Source organism: Pinus tabuliformis, chromosome 7, assembly GCF_031772625.1.
Source record: "Pinus tabuliformis cultivar Carrire ecotype Pingquan chromosome 7, CPIR1, whole genome shotgun sequence".
NCBI classification, from domain to species: domain Eukaryota; kingdom Viridiplantae; phylum Streptophyta; class Pinopsida; order Pinales; family Pinaceae; genus Pinus; species Pinus tabuliformis.
This window is the reverse complement of record NC_142293.1, coordinates 479,804,640-479,830,872: the sequence shown is the minus strand read 5'-3', so window position 1 is coordinate 479,830,872 and position 26,233 is coordinate 479,804,640. Positions and strand designations below refer to the sequence as shown.

The 26,233-nt window shown below is 36.1% G+C and overlaps 1 protein-coding gene across 1 annotated transcript; it reads left to right on the top strand.

Moving 5' to 3' along the window:
• The first annotated feature begins 17,192 nt into the window (after positions 1-17,192).
• Positions 17,193-18,865, top strand: LOC149248081 (flavone 3'-O-methyltransferase 1-like). Its single transcript, XM_089455997.1, has 3 exons — positions 17,193-18,081; positions 18,170-18,234; positions 18,332-18,865. Exons 1-3 carry the CDS (start codon positions 17,199-17,201, stop codon positions 18,632-18,634), a joined length of 1,251 nt encoding a protein of 416 aa, XP_089312123.1. The 5' UTR covers positions 17,193-17,198; the 3' UTR covers positions 18,635-18,865.
• Positions 18,866-26,233: the final 7,368 nt, after the last annotated feature.

The following is a 26,233-nucleotide window of genomic DNA, read 5'->3' as shown; positions in this document are numbered from 1 at the left end:
AGTACAAATTTGTCTAAAAATTGATGGAACACGCTGTTCATTAAGCACATGAAAGTGGCGGGTGCATTAGTCAATCCGAAAGGTAGCACTACAAACTCGTAGTGTCCATACCGGGTTCTGAAGGCTGTTTTAGCAATATCCTCTTCTTTAATTCTGATTTGATGGTAACCAGATCGCAGATCAATTTTAGAAAACACTGTCGCCCCCTTGACTTGATCAAAAAGCTCATCGATCCGAGGTAAGGGGTATTTATTTTTAATTGTGAGCTTGTTCAGCTGTCGGTAATCGATACACATTCGAAGGGTTCCGTCTTTCTTCCTGACGAATAGCACCGGAGCTCCCCATGGAGATACACTGGGACGGATATAATTTTTATCCAGCAACTCTTGTAATTGCATTTTCAACTCAGTCAACTCAGGTACACTCATTCTATAAGGTGTTCGCGAAACTGGGGCAGCTCCTGGTATTAACTCAATGGTGAAGTCAATATCCCTTTTTGGAGGTAATCCAGGGATTTCCTCCGGAAAGACATCCGCGAATTCTTTTATTACCGGAAGGTGGTCCAGCGTGGTCATTTTATTCTTGGTTTCTGCATAACCCACCTGAATGGCATACACCTGGCATCTTTTCCGGATGCATTTCGCTAGCTGGGATGCAGTGATTGGCCGGACCTGCACTGGTCGTTTAATTCCCTGCATTTCCTGTTCCATTCCAGAATCATCCTTGTATCGAATGATCTTCGTTTTGCAGTTCACTAAAGCCCAATGCTTTTCTAGCCAATCCATCCCGATTAGGACGTCATAGGATCCAAGTGGAAGCATGTTCAGATCTGCTACCACTGGCTGTCCTGCTATTATTATAGGGCAGTTTTTTATTTTCGCTATTACTCGTCTTTTAGCCCCTGTAGCTAGCTGTACCAGCCAAGGGTTCCTGAATTTTTCAGGTTGTAATTTACACTGTTCAACTATCTTTGGACTAATATAACTTAAAGTAGCTCTTGGATCAATTAGAACAGTGATAGAAAAGTCTAAAATTTTACCTTCAAATTCTACCATGGTGGGCTGGTATTCTGCCTGGCGATCATCCAAGGCTGCATTAATTCTTGGCACACTTCGTCCCACGTCGCCAACGGTTGATGCCTCATGAATCTGGGATATCTGATCAGTTCCCTTCCGTTGCGGACAGTTCTTGACGTAGTGCGGTCCGCCACAACCCCAGCACTGCACTGGGGGTCTGGTTATTCCCTCGCTGTCCAACTTGGCGGATTGTTCGCCCATTCTGGTTTCACTGATGGTCTTGGGTCTGAATGAACCTCTCGGTGCTGCTCTACTGTTCTGCCCTTTACTGCTTCCTTTAACTCCACCGCCCCGGCCTCCTCTACTGTTTCCAGCAACTTTACTATTCTTTTTCTCACTCCATTTTCTGTTGGAACTGTCCCCTTTCTGTTTGCTCTGCTGATAGCAGATTCTGGCCTTGCGAATAGCTTCATCCATGGTTCTAGGATTGTCAAATTCAATCCTTTCTCTCATATACATGGGTAAACTGCTAACAAACCTTTGCACCTTGGCTTTTTCTTCTTTAAGGTAGGGTACATAACGGAGCAAGGATGTGAAACGATTGATAAACTCATCCATAGTCTGCTGTCCCAATCGCAGATCGTGGAATTCCTTTGCCTTTTCATCATAAAAGCGTTCTGTCAAGTATCTCTCTTTAAAATATTTCTGGAATTTTTCCCACGTTATGGTTCGTTCGCTTACCCCTTTAACGATTTTAACTTCCTCCCACCACAGTGTTGCTTTCCCCTGCAACTGAAAAATAGCCAATCGTGCCTTCAAGTTATGGTCATACTCATATAGCTGGAAATATTTATTCATATTAATTAGCCATGCTTCAGTCGCTTCCTCTTGTTCCCCATCGTAGTGTGGGGGTTTAATTTTCCGGAATTCTCCCTGTAATTCCACCCTTTGACGCTTTGAGGTCTGCTGTTCTGATGCATTATCAGATTGATCCTCTCCTTCTTCTGCAATTTCAGGTTCTGCTTGGTAACGTTGCTCCTCCGTCATTCTCTGTTGTTCTGCACTGGGGTTGGCTAGTGGCGGGTTCTGTTTGTCAGACAAACTTTTTAAAATCCTTTCTTGCTCCATCGTCAATCGTGCATTATCCTCCCGCAACCGAGCCATTTCATTTTTCAGCTCCTGAACTGTTTCTAATATGGCCAGATTCGTGCTACGTGTCTCCTCACCCAGCTGCACCCACAACTCTGGGTTGTCTCCAGGATTTGTTGCAGGCCCCTGATCTGCTGCGGGCCTGTGCGGTGCGCTGCTAGCTCTCTGCATGCTAACTGTTACTATTTAGTACCTTTTGATGCTCTCTTTCTTCTCCTTTGTCTAGCCTGGTCTGGTCTAGTCTAAAATCAGGAAACATTTAACACTGTGAGTTTCCGGCAAAATTTTGTTACCCAAAGAAAAGAAAGAAATATCAATACTATGATGACCTTCTCAATTTTAACACGTTAATCACATCCCAGAGGCCACAGTATGGGCATCCTGGGCTCTGATACCAATTTGTCACATACCTCACCCACATATTAAAGTATATAGAATTATGGTGGCTACAACTTCATTAACATTATAACTCTTGGATTAATTTATCTTGGTGCTGGTCATGTTTATAAGTTATATCGTTTAACCTTATGTGGCGCCCCTCTACCCATGAATAATACACCATGCATAACTCTGTTGCGGTGACTTGAGCGTATCGAGGCAGCTCTGTCTCTCACTCGCTGGCGCCACCTACGTTGGACACTTGGCCATGGCACTAAATTCCGCCAGCCTATTCACGTGAATGGGGCATGGCTCCAGGTTGGAAATTTTCCCGCTTTTCGTTTTTTGGTGTTACCGCCTTAATCAACAGTGTGGAGGCTCTGGGTAAAATCGGAGGGTGGAGATACCCCCACGTCTCCACTTCTGGAAATTAGCTATATATTTCTGCCTTTCCTGAATCTTCGAGGTTTTGCTGGCATTATTCAGCGTTTCCTCGGCTCTCAGCTCCATTCTGCCACAGTAGGTGAGACTACTCCACAACTCCGCGCCAAGGCATATCCGCCATCTCTGTCATCATGCATCCTCACCACTGAGCTTCTGCTTCAGGGTTATAAATCCTCGAGCTGGCTTCTGGTAAGTATTACAGTCGGCTTAACGTTACGTTGTTTTCATTGGTTTATCTTTTAAGAAGTCAGAACTATTGATTTCCTCTATTGTATGGCTGGTTGCAGACGTCCGCTTCCGGGGTTTTACGACAGGGTGGACTTCCTCCAGGTGTTAGTTCGCCGAGGTTACCCCAGGTGCATCTCTTCGGCTCTTCTATATATTCCATGTGAATAATTTCTGTTTGAAGCTTTTCTGTCCTACCATTCGTCGCCTGAGGGTTACCCTCTGCGCCTAAATGAAACCCCCAACCTTACTCTTTCACGGTTGGACGCAGATGGCGACGGACGGTTTAATATGCTCCGGTCCCATACGTCTTGGATCTGTTTTATGAGTACTGGGTTAACCCCTTCGCTTCCAGCGGTTTTGGGTTGGAAGCCTCCAGTTTATGAGGCTATAGTTCCGCCTGTGGTTTATTGAAGCAACTATGTATTATTTTGTTTCGATTGAACTGTATTCATGACTTTTCTAAAGACATTTGTTGGGAATCTGGCTCATTTGGTATTGGTCTGGACCAACATAGACTTGCGGCCGTTTAATTAATACAAACCCTTGTTCATATTCTACTGTCAATTACAAGCATGCATTTTTATCAAAGTTTTTCCATGAATAATGAAGTTCGAGCACTACCCAGATTTTGTAGTTCTTGTTCTGAAAATGTGCTTATTGTTTACGGCGTTAGGTAAGGGTTTGTTTATATTTGAATTCATTTTCTAGCAGGTCTTTATAAGGTACCCTGGAATATCGCGCCTGCATCTTATTACTATAGATGTATGGTCGATTCGATTTTGGGTTCTCTGTATATAAGAAACCATTTGGTTCTGAATGTTAAGCCACGAATTCGAACTATTATTTGTCCTTAATTTGACAATGTTTGGACAATGCTCTGTGGCTTACTATATATATATATTTTTTGTAAATCGTTCGATATGTATATATGTTTCACTGTTCATTATTTAAATGCCCATTACGGCGCTTGCTGCATGTGTCACTACTTCTTTAAAAGAGGGTTCTTTTGTTTATCAAATTGTTGTTGTTACAGAAGTCCGTCCCCTGGGTACCGGTCCTTGACTGTTCAGTTTTCTTAATTATTTATCTAAAGATAACTCGTAAGCTTTGATTCTTTTGCTTGAGCTTTTGTTTGTTTTCCAAAAATGCGAACCGATGTTCAGGCTATTGCCTGGCGCGAAGTAATCTCCAGAACCCACACCTACCGCGGATTCAACCCGGTTCGAGGGTTATGTGTTCACTAATCTTCTTCTTGTCTTCTTTTAAATTCTGCATTCTATGCAATACCTGGGCAGGTTCCATTTGAGGTTTATAAGGAACGTGATAAGGGTTTTTTATCATCATTCCTCTCCACTATTCTAATGTTGTTAACTTCTCTGGGTAAGGACAACCCCTATATCTTAAGACAACTACCCACAAGGCATGGTCTTCCACCATGTTTTTTCTATTTTCTGTATGCGTTATGAGTTAAGGTATTATCCCTATTGCCGGGTTTCTGTTCCATTCATACGATACCAGTTCATTGGTTCTGAGTCATAGTCGCTGCAAGCCTATTTATGCAGCAGTATTAATGTTTGCTAATTCCAAGAATCTCTGCTTAATACATAATACACCGATAACTACAGATGCACTGCTTTTTAAATATTACACAGATAACTACAGATGCACTGTTTTATAATTGTTACACAGATAACTACAAATACTCTGTTTTATAAATGTTACACAAATAACTACAGATGCATTAGGGTTCAGTTACTTACCTGGTCACTGCCGGTACCGTAACTCCTTAGTAAGTCTCCTGCAGATCTCTGTGTAAAGCTTGTTATCCACCCATCCGTGAGACTTGTCCTCCGGGACCAGAGTCTCCCCCCAAGCTTCTTCTTACCGGATCACTATCCTCAGCAAGACAGCACTTTGTGCTCAACTATCTGGTCCTTACCAGACTTAGTCCATTCAGGGTTTTTCTTCCCTTTTGCTCTCTCTGCCTGTCTCTACAGCCCAGAGTTCTGTCAACCAACCTCCCCTTTTCCCTGGAGACCCTTCCAGTTAGGGAAGGTGGTTATTTCCAGTTTTGCTAACTAACTTTCTTTTTCCAGTTCCCTTTTGGGAGCTCCAATACTTTTATGAGTATTTCTTTTAAAACATTTTAGTGCACATGTAAAATTAACAGAATACTCTTAAAAGAAAAATAAGTCTTTCAATGTCATTCTAATTCAGTTTTTACCATAGTAAATTTAAATAATTACATTTTCCCGGGGTCATCACACAAAACATTGGTAGTGAGTTGAGTAATAGTGTGGAATAGTATCATTCACTAATATTGGTTTCATGTAATTATCTTCTATTTATTGATATTTGATGTTTAATCATTAGCTAAGGATTAGGGTTTCTACAATTTTAATTTAACTATCAATAATTACTAAATGGATAGTGGCAATTTGACTTTCATGAAATATTCTAAATACTGATAATACTATAAACAAATCAAATGTTGAGATTTATCCTCAAAGTACTTATGCCATTTTTGCTCCTTTAATTAAATTGATTAATTGAAAAAAATAATCTCTTGGGTCATATGGAGTGACTTATAGTTTTTTGGGTATGTGCTATTGATAAGCCATGACATTGGTCCATGGTATTCTAATGAAGTCTATTTACAAATTAAGAATATCCAAGGTAAAGATGGCATACATGTGATTGACATTAATGACAACTTGAGTGCACCCCAATGCATGGATGAGAGGACAATGGCATGGAAATTGTTTGCATGGTGATGGGGAATTGATGAGGTGTGTTACTCGTTCAATTAGAGTTGGAATCTTGGCTAGAGCCAAAAAGGGAGTTATATATTTGATGGAATTACTACCTCAATATATTAGCGCAAATTCTCTTAAAAATGGTGCACTTAGATAGTGCTTAGAAATATCTTTCCAACGGTGTATGGCACTCTGTTAAAGGCCTCCACGATCAAAAGTTATGTGTAGTCAAAGTTTGTAGGTTAAAGGGCCAAAATTTGGCTATAGTCCTAAAACTTTCCATACTTGTCGAGTAGTGTTATTTGGTGATTCAATGGTCAAAGTTGGTGCCCCCCAATAATGATGAAACAAGGCCTATGTTTTTGGGTAGCTCACATTCCACACATCCTCACCGACCCAACAGAGAAAATGTGGGGGCCCATGGCCTACTGCAAGTTAAAAAGTTGGGGGGGGGGGGTGGGTCTGTGTTGGGTTGATTTTCCCAACCTTCCAATCATGGTATCGACGAATCTGGTGAAATGCAGACCCCCACCAAATGTTGAAACCACTATGGGGGGGAATTCAGCAAAACCACATGTGTTTTTATCTTATGGCTTTCTCGTTATGACCACAAACAATGGTCATTGACATGTAACCAAGTATGCGAGACCACAAACCAAAGCATGGCTAATCGACAAGGTTGATATGTGATAATGATTGATTGGCATGTTCAAAGCTCAAGAGGGTTAGCATGGAGGTCCTAGAAAGGGACACAATAGCCCATTGCTAACAAGCGGAGTAGATAAGCGGCATGGGTCTAACAGTGAGATGGCAAGGACACGTAATCCTGGGAGTTTTCAGATTGGCACAAGTTTGTAGTCGGGAGGTCCCATATGACACATCACCTCATAGGTTCTTCCTTGGGAGTTTCCAAATGAACCGCAAGACCCCCCCTTCATTTGTACCAATGATATGAAATAAATATTCATTGTGCACTCTAATTGGAAGACCCAGAGGATGAGGAGTATAGGTGGAGCCATAGTGGTGTGTTACGTAATTAGTTCAAAGGTTTGAGATGATGTCAGTGTGACATCAATAGTTGAAATTCCTAGGACATGTGGTTTTCCAGGTCAGTGACATGTGGAATGTTGATTTAGCATTTAAAGGTGGTTTACTAGTCCAAATTCGAGTGTGGCACCATTTAGACATGGATGATATCAGTGTAATGAAGGCACGACATAAGCATGATGATGTGGAAAAGTCTTTGAATTTTGTGCTAGCGGTCAATTTGGTGAAGTTTTCTCATGTATTAGGTTTTTGGCAATGAATACATGGATCAAGCCTAAGAGATATAAAATGGCCCAAAGTCGGAGCTTCAAGCTAGTCGGGCCCTCAACTTATTTGGGACCTAAGATAGTCAATTACAAGAGTAAAAAGAAATGAAATTTCCAAACCCCCAACTCCTGACATATGTGGATCTATTTCAGACTGACAAATGGCAGATGGTGATTGGGTGGGAAGGATGAGATGTGGCACCACTTGAAGGTAGCCACATGGTGTAGATGATGTCAACAAGTTGGAAGCATACATCATCTATGTATTCCCCTGTCAAGTCTAACAATAGGTTTCAAAGGCAGAATTTCACCTGACCTCCAACTCGTTGACTTAATCTACTTTCAATTAGAACCTGGTTATAACCCTTTGAGCATATGATGCCAAAGTATTAAAAGCATAGTAGCTTGGAGCATGAATGATAGTTAAGTGCCTATGCTATTCGTTCAAAGGTCACGTCTCCTAGTCATATGCACTAAAGGGGTGAAGGCTTAAGAGCTCATTAATGTCTAAACATGGAAAAATTGTAGTTTGAATATGGCAGAGTAGGAGTTAATGGAAATTTACAAGAACAGGGAAATAAGGCAACAAGGACCATGATTTGTAGAGATGTTAATAGATCGTTTTCTTGAGTATGGAGAGTCATACAAGGAAATTAATGGATCTTTATCCAAAGCATGGGTGAACCAACCTAAGAATGATGTTTTGTATAGTATATCACGTAAAAAAATTGGATGTTATGCCTAAGAATCTAAGAATTTTGATTGTGTGCAATAGATTTTATCCTTATGCCTTGTGATCCTTATAGTGTCATACAAAATGGTAATGGAGACCATGCTAAGGAAATTAATGGTGATCAGCTAGCCATGTTGAGTGTACATACTCAAGAAGTTTGAATAAAAAAATGCCCTAAATTGTTCCTTGTGTAATAGATGAACAAAAAAGAGGATAGAAATTATGCAAAGGGGGGGGAAAGAAACTTTTTGAGTGTTGAGTTGACAATAGTAGTTAGTTGAGCAAGGAGAGCTCGATGTGGGTGTACACTATTTAGAAAGGCCGAGAGTGCTTGTGGAGAATGACATCCAAGAGTTGTTGACCATGTAGAGAGTATGAAGGATGAGAGCATGTGAGCAAGGTTTCTAAGGTGATGAGGGTCGAGAATAGAGAGTTTTTAATTCTTGTGTACAGGGACGAGATTAGAGGAAAAAATTATATGGATGGATTGTAGAGAAGATGAGCTAAGGTAAGAGAGGATGCCATTGAAGAGAGTGCCAAAAGTTGAATGCATAGCTAAAATCAAGCAAAATAGGTGCCAAGAATTGTGAGCAATGACTTCCTTATGGAATGTAGGTTGCTGCCTACAAAACAAGATGTTGGGGCTTCTATTTGAGTGGATGTCTGAAGATATCTTGGAGGTTGGTGGCTCCTGTAAGTTGGTGGTTGCAACAAAGCCATGAAGTTGGTGCTTCTAGTAAACTAATCAGGTGTCTACAAATAAGGGAATCAGGGCTTCCTCCCAGTGGTTACTAGTATATACAATCTAAGGAAGTTAGTGCTTCCTATGAGTGGTGGTTCACAAAGAGATTGATGTAAATAGAATAGGAGATCATATTTTCATCATAAAAACAAAGATTAGTGGTTTTTCCCTTTTGAGTTTCTGCATTAAATCCTCTATGTTCATTTTTATATGTTTCTCATGGTGTTGCTATATGTTCACATGTTGATTTAATTTGTTGTTTACACGATATGTTGTTATTTGCACACATGCATGGTTGCCAAGTAAAAATATAAATATAAATTGGCAAAAAATGGTAAAATTAGCCTAATACTTATTCACCCCCAACTCTCAATCTTAATATTGTTTCCAACAATTGGTATCAGAGCTAGTTTTTTCAAGAACAACTTAATTTCTTGAAGGTTAATCAAAAGGAAACATGGCTAATCAGGATTGGGTAACACTAGAAGGAGTTCCATTTTTTAATGGAGCTAATTATGTGCTTTGGATGTGTATAATGGAATGCTATTTAATGACTATATATTTTGATATATGGTGCAATGTAGTCAATGGAGTAAATAATGAGATTGATAGTGAAGCAAGAAAGATTATCTTAAGGGACAATCAAATTCAGACTCCAATAAAGTGAGTCATTACAATATTGCCAAAGACATAAACTAGAAAAGTTGCATTGTATATATGGAGAAGATAGTCAGGAGGCTCAAGACAAGGTTGAAGAACCTTGCTACTCGAGTAGAGAATCAAATCCTAAAGAATTTTTTGTTGGAGTTGAGAATAAGAAAAGGATGAAGAGAAAGAAGAAATCACCTCAAGAAAAGATACTTCGAAGATTGAAGTCCTTCCTTCCAATATGCACATTGTTGCACATTGCTCTCAAGATAATGATGAAGAATCAAAAGAGAGACCAAGATTTTTAAAAGGTATGCTATTGTTCATTGATAAATGCAAGGAAATAGGTCATTCATTATCTAGATGTTCATGTGAAATATTTGAAGATAGAGACACTCATACATCTAGTAGTTATCAAGGAAGACCTACATAAGTTTCAATAATAGATGAGGGTACCTCTGAAGAAGTGGATGTTGGCATTATGGCTTTCATGGTTATAGTTGGTTTTTGTTGGCATTAATTTCAACCTTATGATGGTCTAAATGACGCATTAATGTCAACCCAGTTAAAATAGTAGCATCTTGGTGACATTGATGACAAAGTTGAGGTGGTCTAGTAGATCAATTGATGTCCTAGTATATTTGGATTTCTTGTAGAGGTGTTGAAGGTTATGCAGAGGCCTAACGAAGAGTAGAGGGCTTGTTGACATCCAGGCCAACTTGGTAGAGGCACTTGTCTAGTGAATGAACCTACTTGTAGAAGTGTCACAGAGCTTGGAAGAGGCCTAGAAGTGTGTACATGTGTTGAAGAAGGTGTGTAAGAAGTTGGAACAAGTTTTGAGTAGAAGATCTGATGTTTTTCCTTATGCTCTGCCATAGTCATTGTGAGAGGGTTTTCTAAATGTGGTTGTATCCTTTCAGCCACTAGGATGAAGTGTAAAGAGCTTGGCTATTGTCGAGAATTTTTATTCTTGTCCTTGTTTTTATGGGCCCACGCAATTGTTTCTTCACATTCCTTGCACATATCAAAAGAAATTCGACATGGTATTTCCTAGAAGCTTCAAAATTAATTGGTAAGGTCGAAATTTGTTGAATAAGACCTCCATTGGGTGTGAATCTATTAAATGCACAAGTAGTGATGGTTATGGATTGATACCATCAATGTTGTGTAGTTCCTATGAACTTAGCGCAAAAGAGGAATTTTCCCAACACATTTTACATATCTCATTTTGGATCTAAGATCTAGTGGTTGGAGTGATTATGAGTATAAGAGGTTTACAGAGAGGAAAAATGCTTTAGACATATTGATGAGTAGAGATACCTTAGTGTATAAGTGCAAATGGTAGTGAAGTGAGAAGATCGAAGGCCTGTAACAGAGTACTAAATCATAATATCAGTTCGTAGATAGAATTGTGGCTATTGTAGTGGAGATTCAAATATTGATGGTAGAGATGGAGAGCTTGGTGTAGCTCTATGATTGTGACACTCGAATTTGTTTTTCAGGGTTGGTGGTGCATATGGATGAATGTTGTATTGTTTTTTATGTTGCTAATATACTAAAGGTTTGGTGTATTTTGTAGATTTTATTGATGGTGTTATGTGTGTCCATGAGTGGCTTGGTTGATGAGAGTTGATGGCTAAGTTTTTTGTTAATGGTTTTTTATGTTGGTGAGTTTATTGTTATTGAGTCATTGAGATTGTCTTGTTTCTAGGCTTTGATAGTAGAGTTGAACCTTGTTAAGCATAGTGTCTTGGGGATCCAATTTGAAAATGAAAAAAATTGAGGTCCACATAGAGTTGTGGAGTGACTTCTGGAAAGTGGCATCTTGGTAAGTTGGAGTAGTGATTCTATGCTAGTTGGTTCTAGCAACAATATTGTGGAAAGTATCGCTTCTGCCCAGTGGTAGCTAGATAATATTTCGTGGTGGTGAACTAACTGTGTTTTAGGATTGAGTCTCCTAGCTAGTGGTCACTTGCAAACTGTGTTTGAGGTCGAGCCTCCTAGCGGATGGGTCCCAAAAATTTATGTAAATAACATCATTTTTCTTAACACATAATAAAAGATTTACAACGATGCAACAACAAGAAGGGTGGTTTTTCTCCTAAAAGTGTTTCCACCATATATTCTTATGTCTCATGTGTATGATTTTTGTTTTGTGCATTATTTCTCTTATGATTGTCTTGGTTTAACTGCTCACATAATTATATGTTGATGTGTTGATCTACTAATGTGTTGCAGGTCACTTAATGCATGCATGAGTTGAAGTTAAAATTGGAAAAGGTATATCATAAGAAACGCTACTGATTCACTCCCCCCTCTCAATAGTGCTCAAGGTTTCTAACAATTGGTACCAAAGCGGGGCTCTTGGTTGTAGCTTGATCATTGGAGACTAGATCTGGTTAGTTTTGGTGAAAATTTTGCAAATATTTTAGGATGAACCTTCAAGGAGTATATGTTCTAACTACTGCAAAATTCTAGGTATGGGAATTTAAAGTAAAGAAAAATTAGAAGCTTGTGGTGTTGATGTTTGGATATGTGTTTGTGAAGGATATGGAGAGAGTTCCATGCTATCAAGTGTAATGTAATATGATGCTCAATAAAAAGGCATCATTTGTGAGAATCTCCATTTTGAATATATTGAGAAAAATGGTAGATCTAAATCTATTAAGGATATTTTGTATAGAATGCATATGTTATATGGAGTCAGTAGGAACAACACTGATGAAGAAGTGGAGAAGAGAAACAAAAAGAAGAAGAATAAGATATCCAAGAAGGGAGAAACTCTAGTTGAACCAGTTGTGGAAAACGACAACAAATATGAAGGTATAAGCCATAATGATTTAGTTTTAAGTTATGTTTTAGATAGTTGTGATGATAATAATTCAAATCTAGTTAGTGAAAAGGATGATGGTCATAGTTTTATGCTCCTTAAAGCTTAATACGAATCTTCCATGGTTGTTATTGAAGAAATTTCAATAGAAGTTGGTAGACTAACAGATGTAGGTAAGGAGCATGATAAGATATTGCATATCTGTGATACAAAGGAAGAGGATCTCAAGGAGGATATCATTAGTCTAAATACCTAGTTGGCAGAATCAAAAACAATTGAGGAAATTATGTGCAACAAGGAAAAAGAGGAAAAAGACTCTTTTGAAGGGCTTGAAGCTATGATTTCCAAATTGAGAGAGCAAATAAAAGAAAAGGATCAACAAAAGAAGCAAGTAAAGAGAACCATATTCTTGGATAGTTTACTTGAAATTCAAATATCGCCATTGCAAAAATCTAGTCTTGGTCTTCAAAAGGGATATTCCAGTGCGCATGTTGGAAAGAACAACAAAGTGGAACCAAAGAAGCTTGCAACGAAAAATGTGATAAATAATACCAGTAAGAAAGGAGAAAGAAATACGATATATCAGCGACAATAAAAAGAGTATGAATAGGAGTTTTCATATCCAGAAGATCAATTGCTCCTAAAGTTGATAATGTCATATTTTAGAGGATTCAAAACTATTTTGCCCCCTTGATGGGTGACACTGAGTGCTTCAATTGTCATAATTTTGGACATATGGTTGCTAGATGTAGGATCAGAATGTACACACCTATAAAGCATCTTGTATAGCCAAGAAGAGGACCTACTTTCAAGTATACAAGTTCGTTTCATGTTTATTGTTTTTCTTGTAAATTGTTTGTCCATAATTCCATTGATTTCAAATCTAGCATGAGCAGATGAAGATCCAACACGAGAAGAAAAAAATCAAATCCTTTGACTTCATATATTAGCCATATAGAGTTTTATGTGTGTCACAATTTTGGGCACATGACCAAAGATTGTAAGATGCATAGATCCTTTAGGTCATTTGGTCAAAAGCAACAGATAAAGGAGAATTATCAACCAAGGAACCAGCCAAGCACCATGTGGAAGAAGAAGTTGGAGGAGCTAGGAAAGTGTGGTATTTCTCTTTTCTCATGGGATGGGGATAAAAAGTGGTACATTGATAGCGGGTTCGCACACCATATGTTAGGATATAGGAGCATATTTCACTTTCTCAAGAGAACCAATATTGGCCATGTTGTTTTTGAACGTAATGTACCAATAAGAGTGTTCAGAAATGGTAAGGCCAATCTTTGTGAGAAGAGGACCAATGCAGATGATGTGTGGCTCATTGAAGGCTTAAAATACAATATTTTTAGTGTGAGCTAGATGGTTGATGGGAGTAAGGAAGTGATCTCCAAATCTAGAGTTGTTTTATCTAGAAGGAAGGGTCAAAGAGATTAATTTCTAAAGGATTCAAGACATCGGATAATGTGTATGTGTTGAAGGGAAGAGCGAGAAGAAAGAAGATGCTATTTTTACCACTATATCTAATGGAATATATCTAGGGTTCCATGGTCTCACTAATATGATTGTGCTTGAAATTATAGAGTAGTGATAGTCATGGATAGGCTTACTTGGGTGTTGGTTAGTATGGATGTGTATAATGTCTGAACAATATATGTAAAGATGATGTGTTTTACACTTATGGAACTATGGTGTTCAACACACTAATAGGCCTTAGAGGAAAGCTTGAGAAAAGTCTTTAAAACCCTTAAGGTTCTAAGTATAACTACTACAGAAAGATGGCTTGTGAGTGAACCAGAGATTTTGCGTTGACTTTAACCATGTGATTGCCTTATGGGGTTTTTAACATTAATTAGAGTGATTAGAGCTTAATATTTTGTTGCACCTCATCTCCAAGTGATAACACTGTTGAATGGACATGATATAGAGAAAGCACAATGCCAACGATAGGCATCAGATGATGGGAAATTTCACATTGCACCATCAATTAGCATCAATATCAGTTTAACCATTTGGATCTAGGCACAATAGAAAAAAGTATGATGGAATTCTCTTCCATCTATGAATGGGGAAGTGTGAAATTACCCTAAGGGAACAACCTCGTGGGACCTGAAATAAGCTGAAGTGGCAGACACCATGAAGTCGAGGTAATTCTACACTTATGTCACACGAGTGGAATGACATTGTAAGGTTGATGATGTGGCACACTATCAAAGTGACATGTGACAAGCATAAATGACCCTTTTGGGAGGCCAAGTGGCTGGTTTTTTTATGACATGTGGCATCGAGAAAGGATTTCATATGGGAAGGTCACATTAGCCTGATGTTATTGTGACGTTAGCAAGATGTTGTGAAGGTAGGTTGATATGGATCAAATGACATGGACTCTACACAAACACGTGGATACCACGTGACACTCCATGTCATCTCAAACCACAACTATTGGAAGATTCAGGAGGTTTTCCCTTATCTTTTGGTGTGGGTAAAAAATATCACCACATCAAATATTGGCATCTCACAATGGGAAAGTTATTGTTCATGTTTTTCATCTATTGCTAAGTATGGTTATCCCATCCTAGTTACAAGCACAAATAATAGAAGCCGCAAGGGAAAGGTTTTCCATTAGCTAATAGGGAAAGTGCCAATAATAAAACATTATTGGTTTAAACTGTGAGGTAATAAATTCATTGACCAAATAAATCAAATCGAGATGATATCTAACCTTTAATATATATTATAACATGATATAAATGTAAGATGATCTCTAACATTTAATATATATTATAACATAATATAAACATTTTAAAAAGTTATAAAATTAATTTTATAATATAATATGATAAAAAAGAGAAATTCCTTAATTTATATTATATTAATTTATTTACTATTATTATCTCCCCGCCGAGCACGAGATGTTGAATTGAGTTTCCGTTAATTTATATTACTTTTAGTTTGACCAAAAATAATTCTAAAATTTAATATTAAAACTTAAAATTTATTATTAAAAAAAATAAATTAATATATTTATTATCACTTTGATTGGTTATAAAAATCAACATATTATTGTTGATTGTTGGCTTTAAGATATGTGTTATGCATTTATGCTAGTGGGTGCTCTATTTATTGTAACAGACACTGCGTTGAATGCATCAATCACTGAATCTATTGTACTTCAGGTACACAGATTATAAATTGGCCATCACATAGCTTTGCAAATTGGAATACGCTGTGCAGTATCAATATTTTGGTTCATTGATCGAGGTCGTACCAACAGCGCAAAAACCATGATTGATGGAGGCATGGGTATAAACAAATCCCTTTATGATGATGGAGGCATGGGTTGATAATTATATAAATAAATCCCTTTATGTGTTTTTTTCACCTTTGTTTTGTTTTGATTTTAGCAGCAGTGTTTTTAGTTGGATTTTACTTTGAAATTGGTTAAAAATTTATATAATTTGGGTTGTTTTAATGGAGAAAATAATAATTTATTAAGTCACAAATGGTTATCAAAATTAAAATGAAAAATTAAATATATGTATATATATTATATTATATTATATTATATTATATATATTTTTAAATTATTTCAATAACAAAAAAAATAATGATAATTATTATTATTTTTGTATTATAATTAATTTAAAATAGTAATGCAATCTCAACTATATCATATCCAAGTTAGTATAATTAAGTAATTTTCCAGTTTTTAGGATGTAAAATTTATATTTTCTAAATACAATCTATTATTTATATAAAATATTTTTTAAAATGGTAAAACTAATTTTTTTTTTTTATTTATATTTTTTTTATATAAATACAAAAAATTATAATCAACAATATTATATAACAAGTCTCACATTAAATAAAAGAAAAAAATTATAAAATATCTTTAAGTGATACAATATTACAATATGTTTTATTATTTTCATAAAGTAATGGTAATATATATAAACAGATTTTATAAAAGAATAAATTTTCATAAATGTAAAATTCTAATCAAATTTTAAAAATCAAATTAATATTTTTATTTAGTAATTTCAATGATATTACTAATACTTTGAATTTAATTATATGTTAAATCATTTATTTTAATATTTATTTAATTGTTTCTTTATTTTTTTAATAAAAACAAAATTTTAATTTTAAATGTTATTGGTTTATTTTTTGTTGATGTCTAAGACGGTAATATGCAACTACATCATCATGTGCATGTTGACGAGACTTAACCACCTAAAATATCTTGATAATAGCTTTTAAGGGGGTGAATTTTTAAACATCTCAAATACTTTTGGGTTTTGGATTATTCACATGTGTTTCCACATCTGAGGTGAATAGTCAATGAAAAGCAGTTTTAGGTCATAATCTACTTATAATGATGAATTCATATTTCAACAAATAAAATTAGTAACCAAAGTGTTGATACCCTCAAACAATGCATAATTACAATTAACAAAATACCTCAATTTATCAATGAGTAACACGTAAATTGATTTAAATTCAATATTTTATTTTTATTTAGCTACATTTAAAATAAGCTACAAAGACAAAAACTAACTACCCTATAATATTTATTCCATTATAAAATATTTAGTTCCCACCATTATCTTTGAATTATATTTAGTTCCCACCATTATCTTAAATAATTCAAAGGAACATGTAAACTTTTTAAATATTATTGTTAATTTCAGTAAATATTATTTTAAAATTATATCCTATTATTCATAGAAAATGTGTGAGAAAAGATATATTTATAGTTACATAAACAATGTAATAGTTTCAGTTTCCACATGAAAGTTGAGAAAAGTCGGTTAAATATTATTTAATGTTATTGTCATACTAAAGTTAACGAAGTTATTTGTGCACATGTTCAGTGTGGATGAAGATGACGACAGATCATTTGAATCATATCCCTGGATTGACGTAAAGCAGCTGCTAGCCACTCAAGTTTCATGTATAAATCCATCAGCAGCTTCTGTGAAACTTCGCTTCATCCCATTCCATACTCATTCCTTTCCTTCATCATCTCTACTCAAATGGCAGCAGATCCCATGGACTCCATTGATGACGTTCTGGCTCTTGCCACCGTCCAACACATCAATTCATCACGGGATCCCGCAGCAACGCACCAGCTCCAGCTGTATGAAATGATACTCTCTGCAGTCAAGCCGTTGGCTTTGAAAGCAGCCGTGTTGCTCAACATTCCTGACATCATTGCCACACGAGGCAACGGAGGTCCCCTTTCCGTTGAGCAGATTGCTTTTCACATTGCTGCTGCTAATTCCTCATCTACTAGTAATTCCCATGTGGATGTGGGATACCTCCACAGAATTCTGAGGTTCCTTGCTTCCTATGGCGTTTTTACTGAAGAGGAAGAAGCAAATCAGGGAGACGGTGCAGACCTGAAGAAAAGAAAGTATGGCTTGACTGGCATTTCGAAGCTGCTAGCGCAGGGTGAAACTCAGCAATCTTGCGGGCATTTCCTGCTCCTGATAGCAAACAACGTCTACCTGGACGCTTTTCAACATTTGCACGATTCTGTCCTGGAGGGCTGCTACACGTTTAACAAAGCTTATGGTATGAGTCCCTGGGAATATCTGGGCAGCGATCCCCAAGCTAACCAGATTTTCAACAACGCCATGGCCGCTAATAGCAGCACTGTCATGGCTTCCGTGGCGAAGATGTATGAAGATGGGTTTAAGAGTATGGCCACGCTGGTAGACGTTGGAGGAGGCATAGGCACTTCCTTGTCCATAATTGTGAAGGAACATTCACACATTCGTGGCATCAATCTCGATCTGCCTCATGTCGTAGCCACTGCGCTTCCCATAACTGGTAAGAGTAGTAATATCTTTTTTTTGATATAACACGATAGCAAGATGATTTATAGAAAGTTGTAACTGGGATTGAGTGAGTGTTGCAGGGGTGGAGCATATGGGGAGAAATATGTTCGAGCACATACCGTCTGCCGATGCAGTCATGATGAAGGTGATGAATTCATCTATGGTCTTCCTTTTCCATAACAAATTTACCTATTATTCCTATGTGTTGAGGGCTAATAATATTCTATTATCATTTTCTGCAGTCGATCCTCCATGACTGGGCGGACGAGGAGTGTGTGAAATTGCTGAGAAGAAGCTACGAGGCAACGCCAGCGAAGGGAAAAGTGTTAATTGTGGAAGCCATTGTTGGTGGAGACAAAGAAGGTGAAAGCATGTCGAGGCGATTGGGATTGTTATATGATATATCGATGATGGTTTATACAACCGGTGGGAAGGAGAGAACAGAGGAAGAATTCAAAGGGCTGTTCCAGCGCGCAGGCTTCAAGAGCCACACCATCATCAAGTTGCCTTTCCTTCAATCCCTCATTGTGCTGTCCAAATCCTAATAATTTCGGATTATAGTTATTGTTCATGTTGGTTTTTCTGAGCCGAGGTGAGGCATCTTTACTGGCCAGGACTTTGGTCCCACGGTTCCAGATTCAAGTCTTTTCTGAACAATAAATAAATATATTAGGTTCTAGTATTCAAATCTTTCCTCAGTGAACAGTGTAATAAATATTGTAATATTCACTCAGTATAATAAATATAGTAATATTTGTATATTTTTTACTTTCCTATATTATTCTTGAGTTAAATTAGTTTGAGTTCAACAAATTTAAGAAATCTAACATTTATGTGAAATTTACCTATTAAATTGAATATTTTAAAAATCAAAATTTAATTTTTTTAAAATACTTTTTTTTGTTAATTGATGTATAAAAATTGAATTTTTGTAATCATATTATATTAAAAAAAATATTTCTAATTATTTATTGGTACAATTATATAAATTAAATATTTGTAAATATGACATCAATATGTTTATAAATATAATATCAATTTATAATAAAGATTAAAATGTCCAAACTAAAAAATAAAAAAATAAACTAAATTATTATTATTATTTTTTTATTATCATTAATTATATAAAAAATTAATGAACACTATTATTTCAACATATTCCATAAAAATTAAAAAACATCTTCTAAAATAAACTTGTCTATCAATATAATTATATAATTTTTTTATTTCTTGATAAACATTGTTTCAGTACTAACGGCCTACTTTTACATCTAGTTTTTTATTATTCAGTTTTCAGTTTCGTTCACATAGGAATTACTGTCTTTTCATCTTTGTTATTTTTTATTCAGCTTTCAGTTTACAGAGGAATTCCTGTGTTTTCGAATTGAAAAGGGTCAATAATATATGATTTATGATTTTGGTGAATAGTTAGGAGGATTGAAAAGGACCAATTCTGATGTACTGTTACTCCATCGGGTACTCATATTTTTTGGGAAATTAAAATTAATAATCCAGTTAAAGATTCATATACATAGTCAATTCCTGTTATACCTCCTCAAAATTGTTCATTGATTCTGCAAGGAAAATGAACAGTAAAAAGATTAGCCACCACCAGTGGCATATCCATTTGCTCTTATAGACCCTCTGGTGTTCAAGGAAACGTTCTGTTGAACAATATCAATCGAAAAATCTCTAAATAGTCCTCCAAGTTAGCCCTTACCAGTGACAGTATGCACAGACAGCCAGTATCTATGCCTATATTCTTTGGAAAAGCCAGGGTTACTTTCGCAAAGATTTATGCAGAAGAAAAAGGTAATATGATAGTTATAATGTCTTTAGTGAGATTTTTTTGAAAATTTTTTGGTCTGATTTAATTTCTCTATGATTTAGTCAAAATTTATTGAAATCACAAATTTAATAAATAATTCCGACACATTTGAAAACAAATCTATTATAAAAACAAAAAATTAAACCATGAAATTTGAGTTTGATACGCGGCAGCTATCATTATTACTGACAATGTACACACTGAAGATTTTGAATAACAAAAAATAGCGTGTGTTTCAATGATAAATCCTTTTAGCGGTAGTGGCGGCTGAGAAGTAGTGATTTCAATGATAAATCCTTTTTCTTTTTCTCTCGCAAGATTATTAGCTGTATGGGGACATTAAAACCCACTTGCATTTTCCTTTTTCTCTGCCAAGTTTATCAGCGTTATGGGGGACAATAAACCCACTTGCATTCTCCTTTTTCTCAGGTTTATTAGCAGTATGGGGCACAATAAAGCCCACTTGCATTTTTCTTGGCGTGACGTAAAGTTGGCTTTTGTGTGAAGATGTACAAAACCGTTTACATATTCTCAAACAATGAGTCTGACATTTGGTCCCCACAAAAATTAGAATTTTGTTGCACATGTTGAGTGTTTGAGGAATGATAAAGTTTATTAAATGCTAGCAAGTTAGCAATTTTTTTAGTTTATGGAGTTATTCATACGTTAAAATGTTGGTTGGAAATTGATTTTTTTTCAAGAAATTTAAATGTTAAAGTGTTTAAATTATTTGTTTTATGGTGGAAATAAATTCAGCATCATCAACAATTATTAAAGCATCCAAACTAAAATCTTAAAACTTAACAACTATAACTCATATTTACTAAAATTTCCACTAAATTTTAATTAAAATCTTACTAAAATTTACTTTATTTTCTTGACAAAATTATAACCTAATTAAACTACTCTTTTTATTTTGGCCTCCACTTACTTGGTACGAGAAAGATAATTATTACCTTTATTAATAGGAAAATTATATATCATTTTAAGATTTTCATTTAATATAAAAAGACCCTTAATAGCAGGAAGATAATAACTATGGATTTGTCGAGGCCAACTTTAAAAGTGATAAATACATTTTATTTAATCATGTACGGGGTGATTAGAATAAACATTAATTATTATTTTTAAATTCAAACTGTAATCGTTTTTCAGCGTTGCTATAAATATTATTTATTTATTACTTTAAAATGCAATTGTGTTTGAGACAATTTTTTTGGTTGAAGTTGTTGGCCAATCAGGCCTACGATGTTCATTGGAAGGAAGAACATCACTCAACCTCGACTAAGTGTGGGTCTTGCTATGAAAAATGCGGAGTTGGTTAGTCGGTCAACCCTCAAAATTATTGGGTCAACAATGGATTATAAATTGGTTAGGGTTTAAATTTGACACCCTTATACCTGTGTTTGGCCTTTTTATATCTAAAATATGTAAAATATTTTCTGATTCCAAATCTCTACGTCATTTGTAACTTGGCAATAATTTTTAAAAATGTCAATATGACAAACATATTTAAAAATGAAAAGTTAATTTTTTTTTTTTAATATATATATTTAACCTTGTGCTGAATGGAGAGTGAATAATTGTGAAGAGTGATTCATTAACATTATTAATATCTTATTTAATAATCCACCAGTCTCCCAATTTCGCAAGTGACAACTATCCGAATTCCAGACTAAGTCATAAATATCAACTTCTAGTTTTCAACAAGTAAATGGTATGGTAATTAATTCCCAGCTATCCACTGCCGAGTTATGTTACTAATTTATGGTGATTCCTTTGCAAGTTTTTTTTTCTAAGTAAAGGCTAAATCTATTAATAAAGAGAAAATATTTACGAGGAGGTCAAGACCTAAGAGGAGGCTGAAGCCATCCAACAACACTGACCCAGAGAACATAAGACTAGATAACCAGATGACCAGATAACCCGATAACCCAATTCCCGGATTGAGAAGACCCAGTACATAATTCCAGAATCCATACATACAAAAAATGCTGGCCAAGGTGGTAAACACCATTACAGGGCATATGAGAACTGTGGCCATGATAATTTCTGTGTTGCCTTGATACCGATATACAAAACTGAACAAAAACAAAGGCCTGATAAACTTGCCGAGCCAAGACTTGATACAGAGCCTATGACCATGAGAGCTGATAACTATACCGAGCCAAGACCTGATACAAAACATGTTGACAAAAGCCAGAATAGCATAACACATAGGATAGAAGAACCAGAAGGGAAACTGCAACAGCAGGCGCGGTTCCGGAGGCATCATGCATTTTGCAAAGGGTCCCGAGCATCCTTCTCCACCCGGCAAGGAGAGCCCATCCACATGTCATCGACATTGTCCCCGACGCCCGTGTCGCTGCCACCTGGAGGAGCTACCAAACAGAGATTGCAATCTGATGGGTGCGCTGGATCGACCGTAGTCAAATTGTTCTAAGCATTATCCTCTGGAGGCTTAGGGACCTCAGGAACGTTCCCCTCAACCTGCAAGTCACCATGAGTAAACACAGTTCCTACCTCATCTCCCTGGAGCACGCTATCATCCTGAGTCTGCAAGGGTGAGTTATGGACAAAGATACTGGGCCTATCTTCTTCCTCAGCCAAAATGACAGTAATGCTAGCTGAGAGAATCGGTCTGTTGAGACGACTGTGAAATTTAAAGCGGGTGGTTTGGAATGAATTATGCGGGAAGGGCTTACCATGATCAGAGGACGGGGAAGCCGAAGCCAAAGGTATGATGTTCTAGGGAGCAGGCTGAGAACGTCCGCGATTTCCACCGCTTCCTCCACGGCGAGAGCAACCACGGCGACGCACCATCGTCAGGAGAACAAAGAGACCTGAGGGAAGAGATGAACAGGGCCAGACATAACAGGAGCGAAGGTGGGCAAGCCAGGTAAGGAGCTTACACCGGAGAAACCCTCAAGCTACCAAAGCAACACAAGGATGCAGGAATAAGGACAGGCTGATGAAGAGAGACCCGATGAGACTGACAGCCGAAACCACAAACGAAGCCATGAATATAACCGCCTACGAAGAGTCTCGAACAGGGAGCGCATTCAATGCCGAATGCTTGAAGAACTGTCGGTACTGAGAGTGATTCATATCATCCGCGGGAGGAGATTGAAGGCCGTGCAGGATTGCCAGGTGCAAATCCAGCTGCCGGCTTGACATGAACCCGCACTGAATGAGCCTCGAGAGCACCCGCATCCGGGTGTGATTCCTTTGCAAGTTGCAACTTCCAATTCATGGAAAATTCCAATCAACTGCCATTTGTAAGTTATTCATTATTGAATGTGGTGAGAAGCGGGCATAAGAAAAACTCTGCAAAGTTTGGAACTTCGAATGCTACAGAACTAGAACTCAGCTGACCAAGTAACCGGGAAGTGATAGCCATAGATAGTGTTTCACACTACTTATATTTGAGAGATGCTCTGCTCTATTCGTTTTTCTATGCATGCTTGCTGGATATCTCTCTAACACAGTAGTGTTTTGTTTTTTTAATTTTTAATAAATTGAATTTTTCTCTATCTTTACTTGGCTTTGTGTATTTTGATTGTGGTTTTATTATTATGTGATGGGTGGGTTATATTTATAACAACATTGATAGAGAAATAAACTTTAGAGCGTGGCCATCTAAAAAATATATGAATGCCTGGGTAATAATTTCTTCCTATCATCTTTACGCTCACGCCTAGCTTTAAGGACTTCCGGCTCAGATTGATGAAATCGGATATATATGGGCCATGATTGAAATGGATGAGGAAGTAAGGTTACTATGGAATCCTTATCAAGATCGATGGTCAATTAAGGATGGGGTTCGTTCAATTGTCATGCCATGGTCACCCAATCATAGGTTGCAGTGGTTTTCAGTCTTCCCTTGCTTATGTAGTTGTTTTCAGTCTTCCCTTGCTTTCTTCAGAGATTAAATATATTTGCAATGCATCTTAGATCACTTTTTGAAGCCCTTGTTTTAATTCTTTTCAGTCCTCCCATGCCTTTTTGCAAGGATTGAATATATTCACAATGCATTCACTGTGAACTTGGGAAATGATCACATACAATGGTAGGTGGTCTATCCAACGGGAGAGGGACCCTGGTTACACCTCTCCCTAGTCACACCGTCTTGAGTTGCAGGCATGGAATGACTGAAAATTATAGCAAGTAATGAGTAATAAATAATCTTTGGAACATCATTACTATGGTTTTGTTTGCCTTCGCCATATCACATTCTGTTTTATGTTTATATAGTATGCTACTCCTTAGTTATTTGAATTTGTTTATTTACGTGTTAGTTTTACTATTTTTTTGTTATATTTTTTTAAAACAGAAATAAAATTTTTCATTATTTAAAGTGTATTTTCTAATATATAAATTAATTATTTTAAAAACTTATATTTTTGAAGATATAAATTGATTATCTTAAAAGAAACGTTCCATGTTTATTATCTTTAATATTTAGTAAAAATTTACAATGAAGATTTACAGGTTGTCCTCATACTTTTTGTTGGCGTTTCAAAAATAGTTAAATTTGTTGTTTTGATTTTGGCCACAACAGGACAACTACCACAATTCTCCAAATTTTTTCGTCCAAGCAACAAGAGAAACCTACTTTGTGGGCAAATTTCAACAAGTGTTTAAGAAGGAGTAAGTCAATTCATATATAAATTTGTTTATTTTTATGTGAGAAAAAATTGTATTTATATATGGATTTAATACAATTTAAACCAAATAAAAATTAGTGTTTTTTTTGGCAAAAAGTGAATAGAAAAATAATAACTCAAATAAAAATTTGAATATGTCCACTTTAAACTCCAAGAAATAGTGTTGTTGAAATCACCATTATTAAATGCAAACAGAAGTTGTAATGTATTTATGCTAAAACATTCAACTTTTCTGCCTTTACAAATCATTGAAATGGATAGAAAAATTAGACAATTTATTGTAAATATTGAAAAAAAGTTTACCTAGACTTGAGAAATTATTAAATATTATAAAGAATTAACAGGCATATTATTAAATATTATAAAGAATAAATAGGTATATTCCGTGGTTAATATCATTTCTTGAATCATTGCAAGATTATTTTTTTAATATGGTTTTAGTTGATGAAATGAAATTCATATATACTAAATAATTTATTTTTATTATATAGGTATTATATATCAAAAATGTTTTCAAAAAAAGGAAATCAACTTTCTATCAAAAAACTCTTTGGATGGTCTACTACATCTCAAGTTTCATTGCCCGATAAAGAATATCATGATTTTGATCTAAATGAAGATTTAGATGTCTTGGGGCATAATGAAGAATATGATATCTTGGAGCATAATGAAGAAAATGATGAAGAATTTCACCATGGAGAACCTAGCAGCCAAAAGAAAATAAATATGAAAGTAAAAAGAGAGTTTCGTGATTAGTGGAAAACTAAGTATAAGTGGTTGAGAGAGGCAAAGCATGAAGGAAAAACAGTTATGAAATGCATATATTGTGAAATGCATAAGGTAATCGGGCAATGGGGAATTGGGACTAGTTGCTCTACATTGCAGCATGATTCTATAGTTGTTCATGCTAGTTCAAGCATTCATAAACTCTCACAGGAAAAGTGGATATGTGGAAATGAGAAGAAGGCGAAGTATATTACAGAACACATTGCATACGTTGATGATATGAACAAAGAAAGAGTCATCACTACTATGAAATTAGTATATTGGATGGTGCAAGAGGATCTACCACTCTCAAAATATGAATCTCTTTGTTTGTTTACAATGTCTTTACACACGCCAAATATGCCAAAGAACAAAGATTATACATCATATACAAATCACATGGCTGCAAAAGAATTCCTTTTTGCTATATCTCAGTATCTTGAAGAGCTACAAATTTCCAAAATGCTAGATAGCCCTTTTTTTTCATTGATGTTAGATGAAAGTACAGACCGTAGTTTAGAAAAACATCTTGTGATTTATGCCACATTTTTAAACTCAAAAGGATTGGGTCCTCCAATTTCACAGTATTTAAAGCTCATAAATGTTTGCGATGGAAGAGAGAAAACAACTTATGATGCAATCAAACATTTAATGGAATTAAGGGGCCTTTCAAAAGAAAGATTGATAGGAGTTTCCACAGATGGCGCTTCTTCAATGGTTGGTAATGAAAATGGTTTTATCACTTTCTTGAAGAAAGATGTACCTAATCTTGTAGGTGTTTATTGCATTGCTCATCGTGAAGTCTTAGCCGCATCAGATGCTTCAAAAAAAATACCTGAATTATTATTTGTTGAGAAATTAGAAAATAAGGTATATTCTTGGGT

Coding starts and splice junctions, on each gene's coding strand:
- LOC149248081 (XM_089455997.1), top strand. CDS start 17,199: ATGTATAAATCCATCAGCAGCTTCTGTGAAACTTCGCTTCATCCCATT. Junction 18,082..18,169: donor CACTGCGCTTCCCATAACTG/GTAAGAGTAGTA, acceptor TGAGTGTTGCAG/GGGTGGAGCATATGGGGAGA. Junction 18,235..18,331: donor CCGATGCAGTCATGATGAAG/GTGATGAATTCA, acceptor CATTTTCTGCAG/TCGATCCTCCATGACTGGGC.